This window comes from Hylaeus volcanicus, chromosome 6 (assembly GCF_026283585.1).
Source record: "Hylaeus volcanicus isolate JK05 chromosome 6, UHH_iyHylVolc1.0_haploid, whole genome shotgun sequence".
Classification (NCBI taxonomy): Eukaryota; Metazoa; Arthropoda; class Insecta; order Hymenoptera; family Colletidae; genus Hylaeus; species Hylaeus volcanicus.
The window spans coordinates 6,814,367-6,841,541 of record NC_071981.1 but is presented as its reverse complement, the minus strand read 5'-3'; the positions used below and the strand labels follow the sequence as shown (position 1 = coordinate 6,841,541).

Genomic DNA, 27,175 nt, shown 5'->3' with positions numbered 1-27,175 from the left:
GTCTCGCGGGGAGTAAAAGGCTTCGACAAAAAATATCAGATAAGTAACGAGGTTTTCTCGTCAGGATTAGTGTTCAGATGCAATCCAAACGTGAATGACACCTGGAGTAATTAACATAATATTTTATAGAATATTCTAGAATATCTAAACATTTATTTTATACGTAATAAGTTATTACTAATAACATACATGATTGCGTATGAGTTATATATCGTCACTGATAAAGGAAAAGAAACGAAGTGACGTATGATGTATAGAACAAAATGAGTATAAATGCATGATAAGTGCAACAGTACTCGAAGCAAAGATAGAAAGTGATGAATATGTACAACAGCAGAGTGAACGGCTGGAAAGAGCCGCACAGGAAAATGTATAAAAGTAACATAAAGGAGATTGAGTAATAACGCGGTTGTGCAAATCGTCGATTAAGAGTAATAATAAACAAGAGATGGAAAAAAAAATCGAAATTAAACAAGATGATAAACTAAAGAATGTCATGCATTATAAGGTTTGCGACCAGTTCTATCTGTGTTACTCGATGTTTATCTAGAACGGGAACCGGTGCTTCTCGCGTGATAAATACAGACGTTGACGCCAGCGAAAATGATTAATACGAGTGAAACGTCTATGAATAGTAATGGTTTCAGTATATTATTTCTGGAAAAATGTCGCGTTTCGCGGGAGATACTGTAAATATACATGTACTATGACTTCTGAAGATGAAGTAGTATTAGTGAGATTGAAAATATAGTTGAAGCACTAGTTTTAATAGTTGTTGAAGTCTCCTTAATAAACATAAAGAAAGAAATCCTTCGAACACGGAAAATATAGACACTTTTTTAGACCTCCTGGTAGTGGATTTCAACGAATTTCAACTGAGACTGATTTCCAATAAAATTGTTAAGTTGGACACACTGAAATTTAGAAATTTATTACTGAACGTACAATAAATTCGCCAGCATCGAATCCAGATCGATAGAGAAGTCGGTTTTCTTGAAATAAATTCACGAATGCAAGATTAACGCGGACGCTGCTCTGGTGATTTCAATGCACGATAGTAGCGCTATCAAGTGATTTCAATGCGCGGAGTAGGACAGTCGAGTAATTTCAATGCGTGCAGTAGTGCTTACTGTCGTCAAGCTCCCACTGTTAAATATTTATTTCACTTTTCCAAGACTTGAATAATTCATCCGAAATTTTTTGAATACGTAAAGTGTTAGCTATTAGGAAACACATCGGAGAATAAAATTACTTTTTTCAAATATCATGTGGCATGTGGTATTTGTATGTGACGATTGAAAGAATTATTTCTTAAAGAAGATTTGAAAGAAGAATTGAAAGAAGATTTCTCATTAGATTTCTATTACTGAAGCAATACTTTAATAAATGAAATCGATTTAATAAAATTAATTACGAGGAGTAAAGAAAAATGAATTTGGATGTATGGTTGTCAGCATCCATAAAGTCAGCAGAAATGTTTGGAGAAGAACGTAATCAGTTTCTCTAAAACCATTTAAAATTTGTAATGGGTAAATCTAATGTTAAAAAGACAATTAATATAAAAATATATAATATAATATGCAATTAATCTGTATAAGAAATCATCTATTTCAAAGTGACGTAAAATGTTTATATTTTCTTTTAAAATATGCGTCGTTGTTCCAATGACTGGCTATCAGTCAGTTGTTATACTTTTATGTAAAGAGCTTATTTTCATTTCAAAATGGCGTAAGTAAAATCGTCACTCTTGCACTATTACAAAGATCAAGATTCCCCAAGAATAATTGAGCGGTAAGACTCTTCTATTTTTCCTCTATCAGATCAGCCGTGCCCCAAAGGAATCTAACTGGTCGAACATCCCCCGGAGGTCAGGATTCGTTTCCGCGGAGTCGACCAGGTGTAAACCGACCGGGAATAAACATATTTCTAGCCGATCGACGGCCGAGCATCGGGCCGTAAATAAAACAAGAAATTCCTCGCGTTGGTTTGCCATAAATCCCGCGTCCGTGGCGTTCGACGGCTCCGAGGAACCGAGAAACTCCCTCAACCGGCTTCGATCGTAAACGCTCGCGCAACGCGCAGGGGAATACCCTTAATACCTCCGCCGCGGCGGCGCTGAACTTTCGATTTCGCGGCTCCCCCGCGTTTCCGAGATTTATGCAAATCCAAAGGCGCGCTAGGCTTACTCCCGAGCAAGAAGCCGCTTGGAAATCCGCGTGCACGACGCACTTCTGGTTGTAAATCAACGGGTTATGCGGAGGGAAGGTAGTCGAGGGTCCACTTCCGCCCGACAATGCGTTCCATAGCTCCTCTCCAAAGGTTCGCTCGAAACCATGCTTGACGACTTGTCGAAAACTCCACGTTTGGTTGCGTCCGTATACCTTTGCAATATTCCTTGGTTGTCTCAAAAATAAAAGCGTTTGATAATGAGAAAAAGAAAAGTACAAATGAGCTGAACTCCACTTTTTGAAAAATCTTAAATTTAAGTGCCAAAGTACTTGCTATATGTGATAACTAGACTGTGGATCTTTATGCATTTGTAGGAAATTCGAATGTGCAAGAACCTACAAAATGCAAACGATATTCAAAAATATAAAAAAGATTGAAAGTACAGTTCATGTTATAATATTTGCAGAATAAAGTAAATCCCTGTTTAGGTTCATTAGATAGGTTAGCTTCGTAGATATTTTTACAAAGATTTTATTTTGCATAAAGAAATTTGAATTTGCAATAACATACAAAATGCAAACAATATGCAGGAATATAAAAAAAGATTGAAAGTAAAGTTCACGTTATAATATTTGCAGAATAAAATAAATTCCTATATAGGTTCAATTTTTGTAGACATGTTTGCGAAGATTTTATTTTGCATAAAGATCTGTAGTCTAGTGATAACTTCTCACATTTATGATCAAGTTCCTGAAAAGGAAAGAACATTATTCGATATTTATTTGAATTTATATTATAAAGGGAATTTTAGAGAACCATCTCCATTATTTCTTCGTATTTCTCAACTGTTTGTTTTATGGAGTTAATTTGTGCAATGAACAGCTCAAATATGTCCTCGGTGATTTGGATGATACCTGAAGGGACGATTCAGATACGAAGTTGCATTTTTTGCTCCTTTGTAACTTCATTTTATTCCCTTGACTTTTTCAAAATGAGTAAAATCGTCGTTAACTCTGCAGGGATCGTCTACAGTAATTCTAGGACTCTATTCTTCTTCTATCATAATTAAATGGTTTCTTTACATAAATCACAAAAGCACATTGAATTTACTATCACCACACGTTTCTGCAAAAATGATTCTATCTCGTCCATTCCAGCCGATTTAAAACGCGATAAAATTTCGAGCCGCGAACGCTTTAATGGTCCTTAATCGACGTTTCGCATTACCCTCTCCCCGATAACAGTTCCAAAGGTGCAATTCCGGTGCATCAGGCCTGCAAAGTGCGATTTCAAGAGCTATCTCGAGCGAGCTTAGAGGTATCTTCGAGATTACCACGGTTACTTGCCGACACTTTCTCAAAGTCGTCTTCATGCTGATTGCGAGTGGCTTATCATGCTTCCTGATGCGTCCAGATACAGCTGGGTCTCGCATCGACCTATTGGAAATTTCTTATCGTACCCTTTACTTTCTCTATCTCTCTCGATCTCTATTGCGTAGCTGTTGTTTTCGATACTCGAAAAATCATAAGTGTTTGTGCATGTTTTAGAAAGACTGATAAAGACTGTTTATGTAAGGAAACAGCTGAGAGAATTGGTACGTGGGGATCAAATTTATAAGTCGCTGATGTTTATACAAATTTATATTTTTTTTAAATTTAAGCATATGTAAGAGTTTGTCTCATCTCGTAAACGGTTTATCATGTTTGTTATTGTTGATATTTTATATTCTTTTGTGCATATGGACATTTTCATAGATTTCATAGAATTCCTGAAATTAAAATACGATATTTCCAAAAATATACGATACTTCCTAAAATTAAAATACGATACAAATGGCTTTCCACGTACAATTTTATATAAAAAAAAATTACTTGATATACTCAAATACCCAATAAAATATCCCTCAAGTTTCATAAAGATCCTTCTAATATATTATTTTTTTAAAATTCACAAAGAGACCCCACATCGTCCTAAATCAGGTTCCCCCTTAAGATTGCATTACAAATGTATCGTAGGTACAAAAAGAAATCAATCTCCAAACGAATTACACGTCCATACTCCACAGTTGAATCTTCCACTGATAAAAGTCGGTTAGGAAATTGTTTAAACTCAATCGCATTACCCCGAGCGCGGGGAATCTCGAACGTTTTAACAAAACGTCCGAGTTCGCCATTATTTCGAGCGATTATAAAGTGATCCTCTAATTTTCTCGCACAGTGTATATTTTTCCCAAAGCGGCGCGTTCTCCTCGCGGAGAATGCGCCGCGAAAGATCGAGAGTTGTTCAGCGATTACAGTCCACGTTCACGTGCATTCCGAGATTTTCTAAATCAGACGTTCCCTGGTAAATCCTCGCGAGGAGGGTAGCAATCTGGAGGTTAACTGGATCCTAGCTGTTGGGATTCTTGGTTCCGCTGGCCAAGAAAATCGTTCCAATTTCAGCGAGCGGAATACGTGATATTAAGTCGCGAACGAGTATCTAGTCCCTGCCGGGCAACGCTTAATCGCTCCAGGAGAGCTGGTGAATTCATTTCACCAACGAGCGGGCAAATTTATTGCCAGGATGAGATGTCTGTTATCGTCACTCCGTTATCGCTCTCGCGGGAATCCTCGTATACCTCTATCGACGCGATCGAAAACATGGCCGTGACGTTTTTCCTCGATCCGACCGCGTGTTTCCCTCGAAAGCATTTTTCTCGGAAAGAGAAACTCATTGTCGGTGGAATGTCGCGCGCGGAAAACCATGGAGGTCTGTTTTGAGGGAACTGGAATCGCTTTCATTCGGAAACGCATTCCTGCGCCGGAATGCTTCCGGATTTTCCGATGATCGAGGCGAATTCACATAAGGTGGCCAGGAAGAATTTTGAAAACGTGTACTTTCACTGAGAATTGGGCATAGTATGAATAAATGGGGTGGGACAGTGTTGATCAATTTTTGAATTCTGTTTCCGTGATGTTGGTATGTATTGGTATTTTAGAATAAATGTGCTCAAGTGATATAAAAAAAGGATTGTGGCTTAGACTTCGACTAACTTGAAGTTTCGCGATGTGTTTGACTCGTTTTATCTTTTGAACATTTTCCAAAAATTGTATGTTGTATTATAACACTGTACTAAGATGTATTAGGGTGTACTATTTATTATTATTCTGTATTATGCTGTACTATGGTGTGCTATAATACTGTATTATGCTTCTTGGATATAGGGTAAATTTGTATCTTGAGGTTAGGTTAAGAAGGTGCTGCCACCTAATTTATGTTCCACATATTATTTAGCTTAAAGTATGGAAGTCACTCTCTTGTGCATTCTTTTTATATACTAAAAATAATTCGTTAGATTTCCACAAGTAAAAAGTACCACAATTAAAATTCACAAAATGACAGCAGTCTAATTAAAATTTTGTATAAAATTCTATAGCTTCTATTATTTACCTTAAAGAATGACGCTTTGTACTGATCACCTGTATTTATAAAAGAAAAATGGAAGCCACTCTCTCGTACTCTATTTTTATAAACTAAAAATAATTTGAGTTTCTTAAAGTCGAGGTCAAGATGTGAGCTAAACTCGGCAGAAATGATCCCACAGTGAATTTTTATTGGCGGACTCGGCTCGAGAGCCATTTCTTCAAACGCAGTGGCTGTCTATGGGCAACTGGCCAGTTAATTAAATCCTCAATGTGTATCGATCGCTGCTCTGACAGGAATCGAGCGGTTGGAGCGAGCATTGCCTGAGCGAATACGCGCAGGTCTGCAGGATGAACCTGGAAGCGCGCGGCGATTGTTACATGGTTGATCATTGTGGCTAGATTAGGCCAGTCGGGACTTCGTTAGCGACCCATTGTGAATAGATGTGATCATTACGCGTCTGCTTTGCATAAGTTCTTGCGACTTCGGAGGGGAAGCTAGGGATGGAGGGGAGAGGTTACGAGGCTGGGAGCAAGTGGGAGAGAGAGGATAGGATTAAGGGTGAAGGAGTGGTGGCATGAGAATAAAGTGGAGTAAAATAAACCGAGGAAATAGGTGTGGAAAAAAATTACATTAATAAAACAGATAAAAAAATTGATGTACTTAAACGTACAGTGCAGATGGTATAAATTTTATCACGTTTGACATATGAAATATACATACGTAACAATCTTCAAATTAAAAGTATACATGTCGAATTGAGTAACCTCCTCCTTTTTTGAATTCGGTTAAAAATGGGGGAAGATTAAAAAAAATGCAAAGGGGGAGTGAAAGTAAATTGCAGTGAATTAGGCCAGGGAGGTGAGACGAACAATTAAGGAGGACGTGCATTATATCTGCCTGAAGATTTCATTACCTGGAAATCACTAACTGCAAACATGAAATCTAATGATTTATCGTCTAATCATGGAGTAATGAATCAAACTTAACTGGAGTGAATCTAAGTATCGAAGGCTTAGGATGAGAAGATGACTGTAGGGTATGCAAGAAATAAAACTACTTATTGCGAAGACAGCCATCTTAAAATGCTTCGATATTCACCTTGCACACAACCGTGGAAAAGGAAACTCCAAAAACAGGAAGAAATATGAGATCTGGGACCCAGGAAGAGCTGTCAGTGTCTCTGATAAAACGTCGGTGTGTAACGTCGGCTTCAGTACTTAAGCGCTTCAACCTTTAAATGCTTTAGTCCTTAAACGCTTTAACCTTAAAATGCTTCAGTCCTTAAGCGCTTCAACCTTAAAATGCTTCAATCCTAAAATGCCTCGACCTCAAAGTGCATCAATTTTAGAATGGCTCAATCCTTAAATCTCCAATCTTAAAATGCTTTAGTCCTTAAACGCTTCAACCTAAAAATGCTGTAACCCTAAAATGCTTTAATATTAAAAAGCTTCTATCTCTATCTTCTATGAGAAGAAGATGTAGTTTAACTGGAGTGAATTTAAGTATCGAAGGCTTAGTTGAAATACAAGGATGGGACTCTAGGGTATCCAACAAATAAAATTACTACTAAACAGCCATCTTAAAATGCTTCGATATTCACCTTGCACACAACCATGGGAAAGGAAACTCCAAAAACAGGAAGAAATGTGTGACCCAGGAAGAGTTGTCTCTGATAAAACGTCGGGTACACCGTTGAAGCGGAGTTACGGCATCAGCGTAATTTCGGCCCACGCTGCTCCCGGTCCCGCATACGTAATTCATGCGTTTTCATTGAAAAAGTATGGTGAGGCGTTATGCTAATACGGGAGACTAGAGCCGTTACTCGCGGCCGTATGTCACTGACCACCTCCGCCGCGGTCTCCTTGGTTGAATAATAGACGCCCTGTTGTTCGCTTGATCAGCGAGGGTGTGCGTATTCGGGAAGGATCCGTACGTTCACCAGTCCCGCAGACACTCAAGGATATATGCAAGGTATTACGAATCGGGACGATATTAAATTATAATTCACGGCACGCTCTGCCGCGTTACTTCAGACTTTCCTTTACTATTTATAGGCTGACGTGCGGCCGTGCCTATCCGCGTCGGAGCGACGGCTACGAACCAACTCTGACGACAACTCGACGAAGATTTAATCTTACAAATAAAGTAATTCGAGGTTAGTGTGCTTCAATATTAAAGTGATTTGATTGTAAAATGATTCGGCCCGAAAGTGCATCAATTTTAAAATGCTTCAGTCCTTAAACGCTTCAACCTTAAACTGATTCAACCTTACAATGCATCAGTTTTAAAATGCTTCAGTCCTTAAGCGCTTCAACCTTAAAATGCTTTATTCCATAAACACTTCAACCTTAGAATGCTTCAGTTCTTCAGTACTTAAGCGCTTCAACCTTAAAATGCTTCAGTTTAAGAACGCTTCAGCCTTAAAACGCATCAATCTTAAAATGCTGTAATCCTTTAACGCTTCAACCTTAAAATACTTAGCCCTTAAACGCTTTAACCTTACGATGCATCAGTTTTAATATGCTTCAGACCTTAAGCGCTTTAGCCTTAAAATCCTTTAGTACTTAAGCGTTTCAACCTTAAAATGCTCTAACCCTGAAATGCTTTAATATTAAAATTCTTCTATCTCATCATGCTGAACTATAAAGTACTAAAAATGAAAGCCTTATTTGAAGCTAAACCTGAGCACCCTCATTCATCAATGAAGATAACCTCTGCTTGTGAAAGCTCGTAGTTCTAATTGAATATTCAATTCCTTCAGGACGAAACAATTGGTCAGAATCAAGGACGGTTCACGTCGAACACTCCTCCGTCGAACAACGGTCCGTTTCATTGTTAAATCGCCACTGCCACCTACAGCCATGTTACTTTCTTTCCATGGGCCCCGGTTAAATCACGGCCGTGCCTACTACAACCTGATTACATATGTACACACTCTGGTGCTGGTAAATAAGCAAACAAATACATCTCCTTATGTATCCTGGCTCCGCGGCAGGAAATCTCGAGAATGTTGTAAGCGATGCCACGAACCGGTATGTCGAGGGGTGTTTAACCCTCGAGCTGGCACGCCCTGACGCACCACGTGCTAGGTGCTTCTAAACCTAGAATTATTTATTAGGATACATCGTGGCGATCGTGTGGGTTCCCCTGGGATAAAGATGGACACGTGTTCGACGAAGTATTTTAATTTCATCAATTTGTATAAAGGGTAATATTGCTTTTGCTGTGTTTCAACGCTGCAACACGAGTGTACTTTGTACTTTATTTGCACGGGCGAGAGTGATGAGCACCGAGGATCCTACAGCCGAGTTCATGCTATCAGCTCTCGCTGAGATTGCAATCTATGAAAGTAACAAACTATTACAATATTTGATTATTGGAGGGAAATATTTATTAGGTCTTTTAGTTTCTAGATTAAGCGTGAAATTTACTTCTAAACTCTATGTATATTAACTCATTCAATGCCAGATAAATGGTGTTTTGCTCTGGACGCAAAGATTCAATATAGATGTGTAATCTAAGTTATTATTTTGATAAAAAGAAGTGACATTAAATTCGTTCTTTAAAAAGAAAATATTATTACATTTTCTAACAATTCATAAGCTTTTAGGCTATTAACTATTACTGGTTACGAGATATCTCGTACTTGGCAATGAATTAAGAAGACTGGTTGAGGAAGCAATATTTCAACTCAGATGTGGACAAAATTCCAAAAATTAGTCAAAAACATTTCGAAGTAATTCTAGTGAACGATACAGAAAAAATTCTCGAAATAGAACAGAGCTTAATAATTTCATCCCAATAGCAAAATAAAAATGTCACATAGAGGAATGGATTAAGTAGACTGGTTGAGCAACCTAAATATTTCAATTCAGAAGTGGAGAAAATTCCAAAAAATTAGTCAAAACCATTCTGAAATAATTCTAGTGAACAATACAGAAAAAATCCTCGAATTAGCACAGAGCTAATAATCTCTTCCCACCAGCAAAATAAAAATGTGAGAATGGATTAGGAAGACTGAAATAATTCTAATGAACGATACAGAAAAAATCCTTGAATTAGCTCAGAGCTAATAATCTCTTCCCAGCAGCAAAATAAAAATGGTCTCTCGAGGAATCTAGTCGAAACCCAGCGTCCCCGAGGACAAAAAAAAAAGGAAAGATGAAAACCGTAAACGTTTTCATCGATCAAAGGAGCAGTTTATTAATCGGCCGCTTTCTTAGCCGCGATCTTGTGCAAGCAGCTGCAATGGCTTTAATCCGAGATCGAATTCCCGATAGGATTCGCGCGCACGATCGATCATCGCCGTCGACGTGATCGATATATCGACACACGGCACGGTTGGTCAATTCTATACAGTTACGGATACCTCGCGGTCCATTAAGCGCCATCGGCGCACTGTACTTTAATGAATTTCTGGCTGCCCGCCTATCGGCTTTCGCTTTTTCTTCGCCTAGCGTTTTGACGGTTCTCCTTGACTTGATTTATTGGCCAGGGAAAAGTTCCAGCTGTCTCGCATACTAAAGGACGGGGGTGCAATTCAGGAATGATACGAATCTCGTTTTGCCTCTTTCTCTTATTATACTCGCTACTCGCCGATCGCGTAGATAGCGAAATTCTTTCCGTCCGAGTTCATTCGACATATAATATTAGGTTGGCCGAGAATTAATTGACCGGATTTTCTGACTTTGTGTCAGGGAGATTGATAGATAAGCGCAATTAGAGCTCGCATTCTTTGCATACCGTTTTGGAAGAATATTCTGCTCGGTTGATTTCGTGGTTTGTAGATCGCAATGCGTGCACCATCTTTAGATCGTAGTAAAACGTTGAACGAGACACGATCGTATAATTTAATTTCACTTTCGAAACGGAAAATTATTTTTTTACTGTTGATTAAAGTGATCTGAAATTTCTAGAGCTGGTTTATTTTTGTTAATTTTCTTGGTGATACTATATAATAAAATTTGATATTTTAAAATGATATATATAAAAAAGATATATAAAATATATAAAATATATAAAATATTAAACTATATAAAGTATATCTTTTTTAGATATATAAAAAAGATATAAAAAAGATATACAAAATATATGATATATTTCAGATATATAAAATATATGAGATATATAAAAAACTCATTTTGCTGCGCTGTCTGAATTTTTGCTAATAAATATGGATTGAAAATTTCAGATACACGACACAATGGAAAGAAAATATTTCAAGGGCTGTGTATATACTATAATTGTCAAGATAATAAATGCACCACTAGGAAGATAATAGATCCATTCTACAAGTAGCTAACGACTTAGTATGTCTCGTAAGCATAATTTGTTACATGCAGCATAATAACTAACATTAATTGTTGATTACCCAACGTAATTCGCGATTAGATTACCTTTGAAATAGTGCGATTATTCTGCACTTCACTTGCATCACGAAGAGACTCGGCAACACCACATGATCTTTCTGCTTGGTAAAGCGTGATTTCTCATCTCCAATAACTATCACAAGAGAAACCAGCGAGCGTGTATACTAATAAGCGTAGTTAGAACAGACTACATTACCTGCTCGAGGTCACTCATCACCATAAATTACGATAGGACTTCTAATTTTCTGCCATTTTAGCGCGTAACAATTTTTAGAAAACGAAACCTTCAGAATTGCAAAATGGGGTTTCCTAATCCTGTAGACTTTCAACCCCTTCCACTTAAAATAACATTTTATCCCACTTAACTTTATGAATGCTTGTTATTTAAACATCGCTTCGTCATTATCTTAATTCAATTTGCGTCGTTGCGAATAAATTCCATCGCCGTAATCTTCCCACGCCATTTTACTATGTCCCAATTTTTATTAGAAAACGAATCCGTTCAGAATTTCAAAAGAGTGTACTCTAATACTGTAGATTTCCAACCCCTAGAATATTATTGTATCCCATTTAACTTTACAAATGCTATTTAAACATCTCTTCGCCATTATCTTAATTCAATTTGCGTCGTCGTGAATACATTCCATCGTCGTAATCTTCCCACGCCATTTTAGCGTGTCTCAATTTTTAGAAAAGGAACCCTTCAAAATTTCAAAATGGCGTTTCCTAATGCTGTAGATTTCCAATCCCTTCCACTTAAAATAACATTTTATCCCACTTAACTTTATAAGTGCATGCTATTTAAATATCTCTTCGTCATTATCTTAATTCAATTCACGTCGTCGCGAATAAATTCCATCGGCGCAATCTTCGCACCAATTTTTCCCATAATCGCCTTCATCAAACAAAATCAATCTGCACAGCCCATCTGGACGGCAATTCGAATTAAATTCAATCACCTCCCCCCAACAGTCCGTCGAGAACAGCAGGAAGATGAATCTCGGTACTCACCAGGGTATCCTTCCGGGATCACGATTTCCGGTCCAACTTTAACGTCGTGACGGTAACGGTGCATCAGCAGGGTGGCCGTGACTCTGAGTGATCTCTGTTGTTGTTTGTACAACAGAATCGGTCGTCCGCCGGCTCCCTCCACCCTGACCACCCTGGGAAGAGAGAATCTGTCCAGGAACTCGCGCAGGGGCATAAATCCGGCCCCGGAATTCGCTGCTTCGGCGGTCGCCTCCCGCGAACTTGGCAACGAATCGTCGCCGGTCCCGGTGACCTCACCACTCGAAAGAGTCGAAAATTCACCACTCGACGACATCCTCACGCGCGTGATGGACTTTCACGGTATCATAGACACTGGCTGCGCGAGCTCCGACGACGAGAACCTGGGAGAAGGTCACGCGTTGCACCGCCGGGGAGTGTCTTCGCCCTGGAAAAGTAATGTTAGTCGGTCAGATGGTTGGACTGGGTGATAGAGATAGAGATTTAGGTGTCGGATTAGGTTCAGTATCTTGGTAGTATCTTAGATGGTAGCTTAATTCAGGTGAATGTGGCTGGTGTGGTGAGCATTAATATTGTATGATACTGTATAACATTTTATTCTTCTGTCTCATGCTGTATTGGGCTGTGCAATGCTGTATAACACTCTATTCTTATGTATAATGCTGTATTATTCTGTATTACATTGTATTGTGGTGTATTATGCTGTATAACACTCATTTCTTATGTATTATACTGTATTGTATTGTATTATTCTGTATTATATTGTATGATACTGTATAACATCCTATTCTTCTGTCTTATACTGTATTGTGCTGTATTATGCTGTATAAAATTGTATTCTTCTGTTTCATGCTGTATCATACTGTATCATTCTCTATTTATTATTGTGTCCTGTCTTATTCTGTATTATAATAATACTAAATTCTATCTAAGACCCATCTCATTTCCGAGGAAGCTATCATCCCAATTAAGATAGGAATTCTCGTGTTTTAGGTGCCAGCAGAGCATACATGCACCTGTACAGGCTCGAAGTTCGTAATCCAGGTGTTTGTCGACACGGGAATTATAAAAAAACCGCTGGAAGGGATACTGTGTGATACTTGAGACACACTCGGGTGGGAATGCGATAGCCTTGAGGATACCAGCCGCCATATGTGTCTTTCACCACTCATTACACAGGTTCTTAACACCTGTCCCCTATGCCTTGGCCATCAGCATAGTTGTCCATGGACTACGAAGTCATTCCCAACCTTTAGAATCCTAACACAAGCGAGCTACTGTTTACACGTTTTTCATCTCGCCGTTGTTGTAATTGGGACAAGAAACTCGTAGAACGATTATTTTAAAACAATGCCGTACCTTTTAACGGTAATTTCTAGACGTTATGAAGTTCGCAGGAGGAATGGTAAGGCTTATAATTGAGAAATAATGCTGCTTGATGCGATTTAAGTGCTTGAAGGTTCGAGAAGATGGCCAGGAGACTAAGATCAACTCGTAACAATTTAGTGTGCATTATGAATGTAGGTAGATACACAATTGTTGGTAAATAGAAGCTTACTATAAAACTTCTAATCACAGATATGTATATTATACTTAGATTGATAAAGAAGTTACATCAGGCTCAGTAGATGGCTTCAAAAAGAACTACTACAGGTACTTATTTCGCGCATGCGCAATTGCTTACTGCTGTATGTACGAAATGTATTAGGTCGTCCTATAAGTTCATGCTACTTAATCTTCTGATACTCGAATTAATTTATGAAACCTACCCTTAAGAGTCATAAGAAGACTTAATCTCTTCTGTTTTACAATATTTTCCCACATTTCCGACATAGTAATTATACAGTCACTCTAAAATTTCAGTAGCTTTTTTATTAAATATTGACTGTCTGCAGTGTGAACTTATGAGATGACTTAATATACAGGGTGTTCTAAAAACGTTGGAGGTCCTGGAAAGAGGTGGTTCGGAGGGTGATTTGGAACAATTTTGTCCTTAACGAAAATATTGCCCGAGGCTTCGTTAAGAAGATATTAACAGAAAACCCCGACCAATTAGAGCGCGTGACCTATGCTACTGCGGCTGTCTAGCGCGTAGTAGCCTATACTACTGCGGCTGTCTAGCGCGTAGCCTACGCACCGCTTATTGGTCGGGGTTTTCTGTTAATATCTTCGTAACGAAGCCTCGGACAATATTTTCGCTAAGGAAAAAGTTGTTTCAAATCACCCCCCGAACTACCTCCTTCAAGGACCTCCAAGTTTTGGACACCCTGTGTGTACTTGACACACAATTATCTGTATTACACAGATGCAGGTGACTTGACCATTGAACTATACTAATAGATCTCATAAATAATTAAAAACCAGGCACAAACAAAGTATAGAACGTTAGAATTCTTCTCACATAAACAAAGAAAACCTATTTAACCCATCCGTGAGAAAATTCACTGCCTTATAGTGCCATTGGCTTTGATAATAACTTTTATTAATCTCCTTTGGTACAAACTCTGACAACCAATTAACCATTCGTAGATTGCATCGCCATCAATAAAACGTCACACTGTACATACGAGACCGAACCATTGGCTTCCATATTGGTCCCTTTTACCCTAAATTTAACTACAACCAATCAACCATTCCGTGGATTCCATCGTAATCAATAAAACGTCACACTGTACATACAAGACCGTGCCATTGGCTTCCATATTGACCCCTTTTTCCCTAAATTCAACTACAACTAATCAACCATTCGTGGATTCCATCGCCGTCAATGAAACGTCACACTGTAGGATGCACCATGGAGCATGAAGGGAGGCGTGTAATTCCATGAGATCGAAGAAGCCCTTTCTAGCAACGGAATTCGTTATTCCGCGGAGCGTGGCAGCCTTGACAGTGATTCCCCGGCGGCAGAGTGTGCCTCAGCTAACGAGTGACTATACTCCAGGGCATCTTGACGATGATGGTGATGATGATGAATTTATGACGATGATTATCTCCCGTGGCGTACCGCTGTGTCGCCACCGGTGTTTGTCTTTCAGACGAGCTTGGAACGACGCGAATAAAAAAAAAACGGCTACGGAATGATGGAATGAGTCTGGTTCGCGGTTGGTTAAGGATTGTTCCTCCTAATGGCGTTGACACGCGACAGCTCGCTGACAAATTAGGGCTAATTGATTGGGATTGGGATGCGCGAGGATTGATCGTGGGAATTCTGAAAGACGAGCTGGTTCGCGCGAATGGGATTCTTTTTTTGATGAGTTTGTGATTCCCCGTGTCAGTTTACGCTGTACAGCTATAAATCAACTCGTGTGCACTTCGTTGATTGGACAACCGTCACTGTGCAGTATTTCACACGGCCTGGCAACGAGTGATCGAAGGAGAGAAACTTTTTTTAAATGTTTGCATGCGAGAGCGAGGAGTGACACTCCGGTTCCACGAAACAAGTGTACTCAGTATCATGATTAACGTCTTGGTACAATACACCTGAGAAATTATAGTTTATTCATTTTAACTCGTTCAATTTTAATAGTGTAACTCTTCATTTATTTGCATTTAAAAAAATGTGTTTATATGTTTTATTTTATAACCCCAAACAAGGAACGAAAAGAGTAGTTTAATTGAAATAATATGATTCTTCATTCATTTGAATTAATTCTATTTGAATGATATAATTCTTCATTCATTTGAATTAATTCAATTTAAATAATATAACTCTTCATCCATTTGCATTCATAAAAGAGGAGCCTTACACATTTAATTTTGTTACTACAAGCAATACACAAAAGGGGTAGTTTAATTTGAATAATATAACTCTTCATTCATTTGCATTCATAAAAGAGGAACCTTACACATTTAATTTTGTTACTCGAAGCAGCAAACAAAAAGAACAGTATAATTTGAATTCAAGTCCAATGGTTGCTAATACCTGTCTAATATAAATATCACCGCAAGTGCATTACTTCGAGTATGAAAATGCAGTTTCCTAGGTGACTTGCACCTGTACCATTCGTCAGTCATGCGCTCGCCGCGACATCGTACTTTCATCGCATAGGAATGACACGAATTAATATTCCAGCTGTGTAAGATATGATGTGCGGAGACTCCAAGCATTATTCACGGTTCCGGTCATGAATACGCATAGCCAGCCACTTCTTTTTCTTCTCCTTTTCACGCGAAACAAAATAGAGCCTGTCTCCAACCTCCGCGCCATCACGATTCGCCTTGGGACTCTTGTAATTGCTGTATAATGACTCGTTTAACCTTTTCAGTTATCAGATTCGCTCAATCGCAGAGGAACCTTAACTATTAAGGTTTACCCTTTGCATCTTAGATATTTTGATAATTACAGGTATGGCGTAAGGGATTGTTTTTCATTTAGATAATGGGGTAGTAATGCAGAATTTTGTTGATGCAGTGTTGTTGCAATGTTTACAGTTTGTTGATTAAGTCTTTACTCTTAACATTCATCCAACACATTTCCTAATGGAATTCTCAGTAGAACTGGTGCAATCCCTTAATGTATATATTTATTGTAGTCCTACTGTATAAAGATTAAGACTTTTATATTTCACATATATATTTATTGCTTGCAGAGAGTGCTTATTCATCCCTCCCCACTCCCCACCATCAAAATTCATTTAACACCATCTGTTGTGCTAAAATCTCATAGTTCCATTAACAAAGCATTAACAAAGTAACGTAAGTGTCCGCAAAAAGAGTAACTTCCTGTGCTGCATTACAAATGTGTCATGGAAATAATGTTGCACTGAACTCCGAAATCAGCTATCTGACTTTTATATATATATATATATATATATATATACACATATATATATACACACACAGTGCACATACGGTACACATACTCAAAACAGCACAGGCTTTGTTCAGCATGTTTCGTGATTCGGTATGCCGATTGGGTTCGGTCAAACGCTTTGTATTCCGTTACAGGGATGCGGACAGCTTCTGTCCTCGCATACGCGATCCTTTGTTTTAAACACGTTGACCCTGGTTGTGTGATTCTCTCCTTGAGGAGCGCGGTGTTCGCACCTGTAAATATTTGTTTCGCGTATTGTTATTATCATTGTCGAACGTATCCGTTATGGATGTGCGAAAGTATGTATCGATGTTTAATATTTATCTTCAGCACTCGATTTCAGGGGCGTTACGTTCCGTTCATGTAGATGTTCATTCTCAAGGTCAGTTGAAGGTCAAAGATTAAATTTCTTTCTGTGCAGCTTGAATTTTGTTTTTCTTTTATAATCGTGTGCATCAGTTAAATTGAATGTCATGTCGTCATAATATGTTCAATTCCTCTCAATATTATCAATAATATCAAATAGTAAACAAACATAAATTACAGTTTTACATATAGAAGATAAAGACTGAATTGGAGGTGACCTTGACAATTTACACAAGTTGTATTAGAAATATGCAAGTTGTATTAAATAATATTCATCTTGGATCACCCAGATTATGTCATTCATATTACAAAAATTGTTCCCATTGTCATCAATTAATAACAATGGTCACAGTGTGTACAAGTTCTTCAGTTTCATCCAGTGTACCGTAATTTTCAGAACTCCTCGTTCTTTGTTAAGCTCTTTCAAAGAAACCGAGTCGCTTCTTGCAGCGAGCGATCCGGCCCAGTCAAGCAGAACTTTCGAAACGCTTTCGTTCTCGCGAAATCGCCCTGCGAGCCATTTCACTTTCCAGCGGCGTTCCTTTTTTGGTATCGTCGGGACCGGTGTAATCGGTCGGCGTCTGTCATCTGTAACACGCGTAATCGCCGGCGCGCGCCGCGTCACTGGTGAAATTGCCATGGAGCGCGAAAGAAATTAATTGCACGAGGACGTCCGTTCACCGCTAATTAACACTTTTGCGACGGACGACACGCCATATGTACGACCATCCTCGGTCCTTAAATTCGGCGATCGCTGACGTAACGATAGAGCAGCAATTCCGCTTTCGAGTGAAAAGTTTTCTTTCAAGTGTTTCTATTTCGAAGATATAAGATGTACGATGTCTCCTTTGTTTATATTCATGAAAGTATTATCATCCATGGTGACAGGGATTTTTACTGAAAAATTAACATTTTGCACTATGATTTATTGTGAGATCGCACGTGCCACGGTGCATATGGCGTGTCTGACCCGTGCTGTCATATTCTACTCAAATTTCTTATCATGTGTCTTACACGTTGTTGTAGGTTAATGGCTTGAAAAATTAATTCTGGAGACCAGGTATTATAGAAATGAAGTCTGGATAGGATTCGTGAATTTCGATCTGGTTGCGAAACTAAATGTTAACGGAAATGGTGGGTTATATAATTTCTAATTGTAGAAGAATAAATAATTGGCTTCAGAAGTACTTTCATAAGCATGTCTGGCACTGGAAGTGTTAACAGTGGTTCAGGGGAATTTTTGCGCTGAAATTGAGCCCAAACTGAGCCCGATTAAGCATAATCACCGCATTTATCACATTGAGCGTAGCATCTTCATAGATGAAGATGTAAAGGAGATGTCCAACTCAATTTTGAATATCTTTATGCTACTTCCTACATTGCAACTATACCAACAGTGTCCCAATCGGTACAGTTACATAAATTAACACACTGTCTCCAAAATAAGTGACTGATATATAAAAGTGTGTCAGGCGAATACTGTGTGGGAGTCAAAAAATTAGTAGAAGGGATGTGAAGGTCAATTTTATGCTTCTACCTAGTCTTCTCATACATTGTAACTATACCAATAATGTCCCAATCGATACAGTTACATAAATAAGAAAATTATCTCAGAAATAAGTGATCAAAATATAAAAGTGACTCGTGAATTAAAAAGAAAAAAACGGTTTTCTTTGGGTCTGTAAAAGATGGAGGCGAAGTGAAAGTTCGAGATTTGGCAACTTCGGCTTGGAAACGGTCCCGGCGCTTTCCGCGTGACGGCGATTCCGCCGCGTTCCTGACGCAACTCGACGCGCGGAACGCGTCCGCGGCGAGCCACGCGGAACGGCTCGGGCGTATTTAATTAAGTGCTGGAAAGTCGACGGTGGCCAGCGTCTTACTTTCTTGCGAACCGGCGTGCGTAATTAACGAGCGCGCCGCGCGAAAGAAAACGGTAACGTTATTTTTAGAGCCAGTGTATCTGAATTTATGATTGCGATGCGTTTGATATTTCGCAACGAGTTCCGTGAGAACGAAACCGACGCCGCACCGCGGCTGCTGGAGGCCTTTTGAAACGCGTCGGCCGCCCCGCCGCGAAACTCAGCTGAGTACGCTCGCGGCGTCGGCGATTTTTCAACGCTTTCCGCTTCGTTTCGCCACGTACGAATCGAGTTTCTGAACTATCTCGAATCCACGAGTTTAAATCTCGATGAGCACGCCGTCGAAGCGATCGAAGATCCTTTTGGATTATAGGAGACCGGGTTTATTAGAGAAATAGAGGAGGAAGCGTGAGAGTCGACGCGTAGAAATGAAGTAAAACTGGGCCTGTTGGAATAATTTGAGGATTAAGAATGAACTTGGAATACTAGGAATATAGGAATTAGTATTTTATACCCTTTGCAATCGGATGCCAATATACATTTAATTATACATATTTAAGATTGATTATCTATATTTATTTATGAATTAAAATTATATGACACATGTACTATAATTTAATTCCACTTAATTAATAATTGTTTAAATATTTGTAATAGATAAGATTTTATGTATAGATATATAATAAATTTATTATATAATGAATAAATATATATATAGTATAAATAATTGATTATATATTATTATTTATTAATATGGATATATTAAATTATTTATAAATATGTATACATTTGTAATAGATAAGATTTTATATATAGATATATATGTAAATTTAGAGACATTGTAATCTAGCAAATTTTATTAGTGGTTGTGTAGAATAAATTTATGCTAGGGCAAATTAAAAAAAAATGCATTTTCCTTGAAGTTTTCTTATTGCAAAGGGTTAATTTATGGGGTAAAACTGGAGCTGATCGAATAATTTGAGGACTGAGAATTAATTTTGTATAATTGAGAGTTACTCCTTGTCTAACGTGGATAGGAATCAGTATTTTTAATTTAGTAGGTATTTCAGATAAGTGCCTTAAATAAAAAAAGTCAAACAATATATTGTTTGTGATTGCAAAGAAAAAGTATTTCATCTTACTATACTCATACACTAAAATAAATTCCAAAACAAAATAGCGCGATAAATTTGAATAATTTTCCAATTAAATTTCACGTTTCGATCACAAAAACCAACACACGATAGTTTAAAATTAGTTTTAATTTTTTTGGCACGAATTTTCGTGCGCATATTCATTTTTAAGAAGAAAACAATGTCTTCATATAAAATAAATCCGTATTTCTTGTCTAATGTGGATAGGAATCAGTATTTTTAATTTAGTACGTATTTCAGACAAGTGCCTTAAATAAAAAAATCAAACAATATATTGTTTGTGATTGCAAAAAAAAAGTATTTCATCTCACTATACTCATATACTAAAATAAATTCCAAAAAAAAATAGCGCGATAAATTTGAATAAGTTTTCAATTAAATTTCACGATTCAACCACAAAAACGAATTTATATCTCATTTATATCATTTATATTTTTAGGAAGAAAACAATGTCTTCGTATAAAAATGAATCGATATTCCTTGCGTACTTCTCGAAACTACCAGGCAGGAAAATTCAGAATAAGTCGGATAACAGGCTCCGATAAAGTGTTAGCTCGGTAAAAGTGCAAACTTCACCGTAGAAGCGGTTCTCGTAAAAGACGAGTTAACTTGCCCTGCCCGTCTGAGAAGTTAAAAGCCGTCGTGCAACATTTTTCCTGCGTATAAATATACGCACACATATGACTTGTTTGCTTCTCTTTTACCAACAAGCGGAGCTAATTTTTTCGGAGCGCGGCATCGCGGTCATAATGGATGCCTCTAATAATCCTCTTCATTTATCTTTATTAACAGTCTCTCATTTTCTTATCTCGTCAAGTTTCTAATATTATTATAGTTTCACCTTCTTCCCGTTACTTTCGATTATTCAACAATTTAATCCATCGATTCGATCTATTTTCACATAGATTAGCAAGCATGCTACTGTCCTGTTTTAACAAATAAATTAAGACACGTCCAGGACGGTGTTGCTCTATTTACCAAAAATAGAAATTTAATTCATATATCATTTTCAGATGAACGTAAAAGTCCCTGTTGATCGTTAAATCTATTCGAGTCGCCTTACGTTTTTATAACGATCGGTACATATTATTCTTTCGTCCTTCGTCGACGAATAGGGCTAATTTTTCCAACAGCCACAAATTGCACTACTCCCCTAAGGACCGCAGAGATTATTCAACCGCGAGTCACACAGATTTCCTTTTCAGTCACGAGCTGCACTAATTTTTCCGCGACCACGAACCACGGCCGTTCCTCCGTAACCATGAGCCCCAGAAACCTTTCAACAACAGCTGGTTGCACTAGATAATTCCTTCAGGCTCTCATTTCAAGAATAAGACCTCCTACGACCAAGGGAATCGCATTAATTTTCCTCACCCTCCTACGCCGACGTTTTCCTTCGATTCAGGTCGTGTTTACTATTCGCTTCTCACGAGACGATATTATTTCCCTGGGAAATTGCTCCGCCAGCAAAACAACGCGTAAAGGCAGAACGTGACTAGAAAAGTGGATGGTAAATAAAAACACTCGATGTTTGTTCCATCGCCATGTGGAAAAAATCGTATCTTTCCAAAAAAGATGTTTATTTTATGGAATGTAAAGCGATACTTGTATTTATTATCTTGCTCGTAATTTACTTTGTCGTTTCATAGGAATTGACAAATTGTTGCACACATAGAATCCGTCGTATATACCAACTTTATATTTTATCCAATGTAAAGTGGCACTTGTATTTATTATCTTGCTCGTAATTTATTCTGTGTTTTCAAAGGAATTTGAACAATTTTTGCATAAATAGAATCATCGTATATACCTGATGAAATGTTATGGAAATATTCTACTTTGTTCTAGGAACCCCAAACCATGATAGAGTAGACTAACAATTGCAACAAGTGTTATTATTTAATCTATGGTGATTAAGTATCCTCTCGTGCAACGTGAAACGCAATTTCACTTTATAATCCACATTTAGCAATTTGTATCGGACGAATAACGGACGAAACATTGTTCGTCTTTAATTCCATCGTCGCGAAACATAATAGGATCTAATAATTCGCACTACAATTTATATCGAACGAGTAACGGATCCGAACGTCGCTCTTATCTCTGGTTCGATCACCGTGAAATCTAATTCCATTTTATAATTTACACCCCGCGACTTCTAATGATCGAATAACGGATCGAACGTTCGTCATTCGTTATCGAGAGTTCTACGTAAGAAATTAGCTCCGAGCAAGGGACATTTTCGAGGATTCTCTACCCCGATAGTTGAGTCGGGATAGTTCCTACCAGAATGGGAAGCATAACTTCGTCGTAACGCACCGATGCACCAGGCCTTTAAACCGATCAGCAAAAAAAGAGCTGCGCGCATCTGCGGCCCGACGCGCACCCACCTTGCGCACTGGTCTCCGCGGCTTCCAGAGGTATCTCAAGATCCACCAAACGTGTGCGAAGCACGCACGCGGTTCACCTGCACCGAACTCGCGACAACCATGACCGATGCCGAGCTTTCGTCGGAACTTTCACTGTCGAGAAAGGATTGCAGGGTTGAAAACGATCCCGGCGATCGATCAACGACGGGACGGAGTGGATTGAACGTCAGAGGATCGAGGCGGGACGCGTTGAATCCCATCCGTCGATCGATCGAGGCTTCGAGCGCGACGTGGAGCGCCCCCGACGGCTCCGGACGAGATCGTGCGACTAAAGCTCGCGATCCGCGAGGACGCGCCGCGAGCAGCGCACCAGCGTATATCCCCCACTTCGAGCGGTTCAAATAAACTGTATCGCGCAGACTCAGGGGGCACACGAGTCGACGAGGATCTCCTCCACCTGCCTTTTCTTTCCACTCCCTTTCTATTCGACACTTCCGGGGGGTCTTCTTTTCCCGCGCACGCTTCCGGTTCCGCGCCGGGATTTCCCGCTGCGCCCTCTTCCACGCTCCTACCGCGATTTTCCTTGCGAGAAGGCCGATGCCTCAGTTTTAAATCGTTCACTGCCACCCTGATTCACACGGGTACGTCTGCAGGGCTGAAGTTTTATCTCGAGGCAAGTAAAAAGTATAGGATCTAGCATTTTTCATGTTGTTTATTCGTTTGGATTTGGAACCATTTTGTTACGGAATGGCCAAACAGGATTCATGTCCTGTTACATAATGGAAGTTATAAAGCATGTAATTTAGTGTAATGATACTTGAGATTGTATGAATCTTTAGGCATCGGGGAACACATTTACAGTCAGTGTAATAAGTAGACTGGGGAAAAATAAAATCTTTGCAAAAATGTCTGCGAACTTAATCTACCTATTGAATCTAAATAGGAATTTATTTTATTCTGAAAATATTATAACAGGAACTTTACTTTCAATATTTTTTATATTCTTACATATTGTTTGCATTTCGTAGGTTATTGCAAATTCAAATTTCCTATAAATGCATAAATATCCACAGTCTAGTAATATTCGCAGGTTCTAGTACTATTCGTACAGGAACCAATTCAAAATAAAACTCCATATATTTATTCTATTAATAAATTCTAGGGGGAAAAATGAATAACCAACATTTCTACATATTTTTAGAGCTAATTTTGCGTAAATACAAATTCATTTTAATGTTAACCTTTTCTCTCTTTTCTTATTAGTTTTTATTTTAAATTGGTACAAATACTTTTGTATTTGTGTAATTGGTGAAATACTATTTGTAGGTTATATGGACGTGATTAAAGAATTTATTTTGAATTTAACAATTAAAGATTTGTAGTTTATTTAATTAACAACTTAATGCAGTTGAATTGCAATCGGAACTTACACACTGATTGCGTAAGATTGGGAATAAATTGAGAAACTCGCATACAAGGTATATAATTTTCTTTTAGCGTCTATGAAATGAAGTCTATTTTCTACTAATTATCTATTCTGACGTAATGTGACATATATGTGAAACCATATTTTACATTAATTTACTTCGGTCCCTAATCAATCACTCTACGAGTCATTAGTTGTATAAAATAGTCGATTACCTACTACGCTGTCATTCTTGCATTTTCTACCATTTCTGTACTTCTGTTTAGCATGAATTTATCATGAATTTACCATGTATTTTTCTTTCACAGTTATCCTTCCTCGTATAACTAGATACTACCCCCTTTATCATCGGATTGATGTCGAATATCTCAGTTTAGTAGGAACGTTTGCGGTCTAATTAACAACAGAATATTATATAACCTATCCCCGCAATTAACACAGGTTACTACATCGTAATTTAGCATTTCACGATGAAACCGAGAGAGCTTTCGACGTGTTTGAATCGCTTGCATGAATACCTCGAGATTGAAGCAACGGGGCCATAATCTGAATACGTTTCACTTGATAGCGTAATTGCAGTGGCGTTGTGCGGTATTTGATTAATCTCATCACGTAACGTTACGTTTTTCCAACAGCAGGAATTCATATTTACATTCCATCCAATCTACGAGGCAGGATTAATAATTTTACTTTCCGCGCGAGGCCGCGATGGAAAATTTTATCGATGGGCTTTCCACGTGATTACCGAACCCAATTAGACGCAGGTTAACTACGGTTTCGTTCCATTAACGATAAATCGCGTTTAATTAAACGGACCCCGCCAGCAAACGTTCCGATCGGACTTGATTAGCGTCAGAGCGGGTGGAAAATCCGATTGAATTTTAGGAAGTAGTTTTGATCACCTGTAAGTCATCTTAACCCTTTATTTACTGAATTTCTCGAAAGTTTTTTAAATTTCGTCCATCTTGATCTTATTTCATTTTATAGAGTTGCCTCTAACAAGCTTCCAAAATTAAAAAAGTTTGTGCCGTTCAAAAATTAAAAAACGAACTTCATAGAAGTGGACTCAAACTTTCTACTTTTATGTATGTAATTTTGAACGGTGAATTCAATGGTGTAAACAAAAAAATATTGGAACAATTGTTTTTGCATTTTTGAAAGAAAATTATTTGAGAAAAGTCGGATCGAAAAATCTAGAAAAATTGTTTAAACATTATTTTTGCGTGTTCAATTTTACTGTTTGGAGATTGACCTGTTTTTTGGAGCCTGCTCCAAAATGTACAAACGCCTCAAGAAATTTCTAACTAAAGCATCGGCGTTGCACGACGCATCCGTTGTCTTGTACTTGAACAGTTACCCTAATCGAACCTCGTAATTACGGATATCGATTTAGAATACATCTCTATCTGGCACATGCATCGCCTCCAACAGATGCTGCTCGAACATATGGCGTGCCACTTTCCACAAATCCCGATGAACCGCTATGCAGCGCGTCCAACGACGCCATCGACTTCCAACGTGAATTGTAATGTCTGTCTGCTCCCAGGTGTCGACTACGACCTTCATTCTGTCTATATGAACAATTAACGAGAGTTTGCCGATGAGTGTACAACACCTTGACCTCCAATACATCGACCGTTCCCGTCCTTTGCGAAACTCGCTGCGTGTTCATCCGAGAGGACATTCCTTATATCTTCCATATAGGTTAATTTAATTTATTATGAAAATTTGCAAGGATATTGTGTAGGGTATGTACTTTCAATAGACGTGTGTTATTTATTTATTTCAGACTAGCTGCGCCCCGCGAATACTATTCCTATTTTATGTAAACCCTTTGCACCTCTTTCAGGGGTTGAATTTTTTTAAATGCTTTTTTTGAAATGTTTGATTAATTATGTTAAAGAGCATTAGGACCAAATTTGAAGCAAATCTGATAACAAATTAAAATATTCCTCATACTAGCGTTGCAACCCCTTTTCACCCCTTGAGGAATTAAATTTCGAAGTATGCTTTTATATTAATAAACCTCTGCCGCAAAATTTTAGCTTTCTAGGTTCAAGGGTTTAGCCTGGGCGTTGATGAGTCAATGAATCAGGGCTTTTATTTTTATGTATATAGATAATGAGTCCTGCCTGTAAAAGTGTCCCACTCTACACAATATCCTTGCAGACTAGAAAGAGAAAAAAAATCAAACCCTATCTGTCTTTGTGGTTTTATTAATGTAAATGTAAAATATATACGTAATTATTAAAAGCATAAACGATAGCCGTTTATCATAAACATAAAGATTATATAAAAATGCGCTAGTAAACAAAAACAGGTTGAGTATCACGGTTTTGTTTCTCTTTTTAGTTGTTCTACAGCGCCATCTATAATACCTCTGTGACAAGTACCTATAAAAAATATCCCGAAAGATTGTGGTGCCATCTAAAATCTAAAATTCCTGAAGGTAGACAGAAATAAGTAGTGTACTCTGGTTTTGTTTCTCTTTTTAACTGTGGTACAGCCAGACCCCTGACTCACCTACGCCATCTACAATAACTCCGTGACCTATATTCACACAAAAAATCCCTAGCGATGGTGGTGCCATCTGAAACCTAAAATTCCTGAAGAAGCTACATTCGTTTCGTCACCGATAGGGTAATGGCGGCCATCCACGATAGGTTAATCACAGTAGCGAATACCGTTAGCAGATTATTGTGCATTAATATTCATGATGTCAGCGATACGTTGGGTGAGTATTGCGATACAAGGTTCTCTTGTAATCTATTCATTGGAGGTGTTCGTTTCTTGGAAAAACGAGCAACTCCGTATCGGCATGCGGCCAATAATGCAATGCAATTGGCCGTTGCGCAACGCGGTACGGCCGCGATACTGTTTCTACGGTGTATTAGCTCTGATCGATGCGAAATCCCGACCCAACAATCGCCGTTTGGCTCTAGAATTTGAATTCTGGAGTAGCCGCTAGACCGGCGACTTATATTTTTGCCACTCCCTGTAATAAACGAGGACTGGTACCCGACACCAACGTGTTTAATAACGCGGTACCGATTTTAAATTTCAGCTCTTTCGATTGTTCGCGAAGGGGTATGAGGTACAGTGGCGGATAATAATCTCGACATATTTGCATAGGCGATCGGAGGATAGATGTTGTAAATTAAAGCTGTTGGGTAAATAAAAATGTGTCTTATTGTATGCATATCGAGGGACTAGGAAGCAGACGAAGTATTTGTTTAT

At 38.4% G+C, this 27,175-nt stretch overlaps 1 protein-coding gene across 1 annotated transcript; it reads right to left on the bottom strand.

Annotated features, from left to right (window-relative positions):
• Window positions 1-8,872: 8,872 nt before the first annotated feature.
• LOC128878353 (uncharacterized) lies at window positions 8,873-22,859 on the bottom strand. Its single transcript, XM_054126486.1, has 3 exons — window positions 22,534-22,859; window positions 11,955-12,378; window positions 8,873-8,915 (listed from the first exon to the last, which is right to left on the bottom strand). Exons 2-3 carry the CDS (start codon window positions 12,265-12,267, stop codon window positions 8,893-8,895), a joined length of 336 nt encoding a protein of 111 aa, XP_053982461.1. The 5' UTR covers window positions 12,268-12,378; window positions 22,534-22,859; the 3' UTR covers window positions 8,873-8,892.
• Between the last annotated feature and the right edge of the window lie 4,316 nt (window positions 22,860-27,175).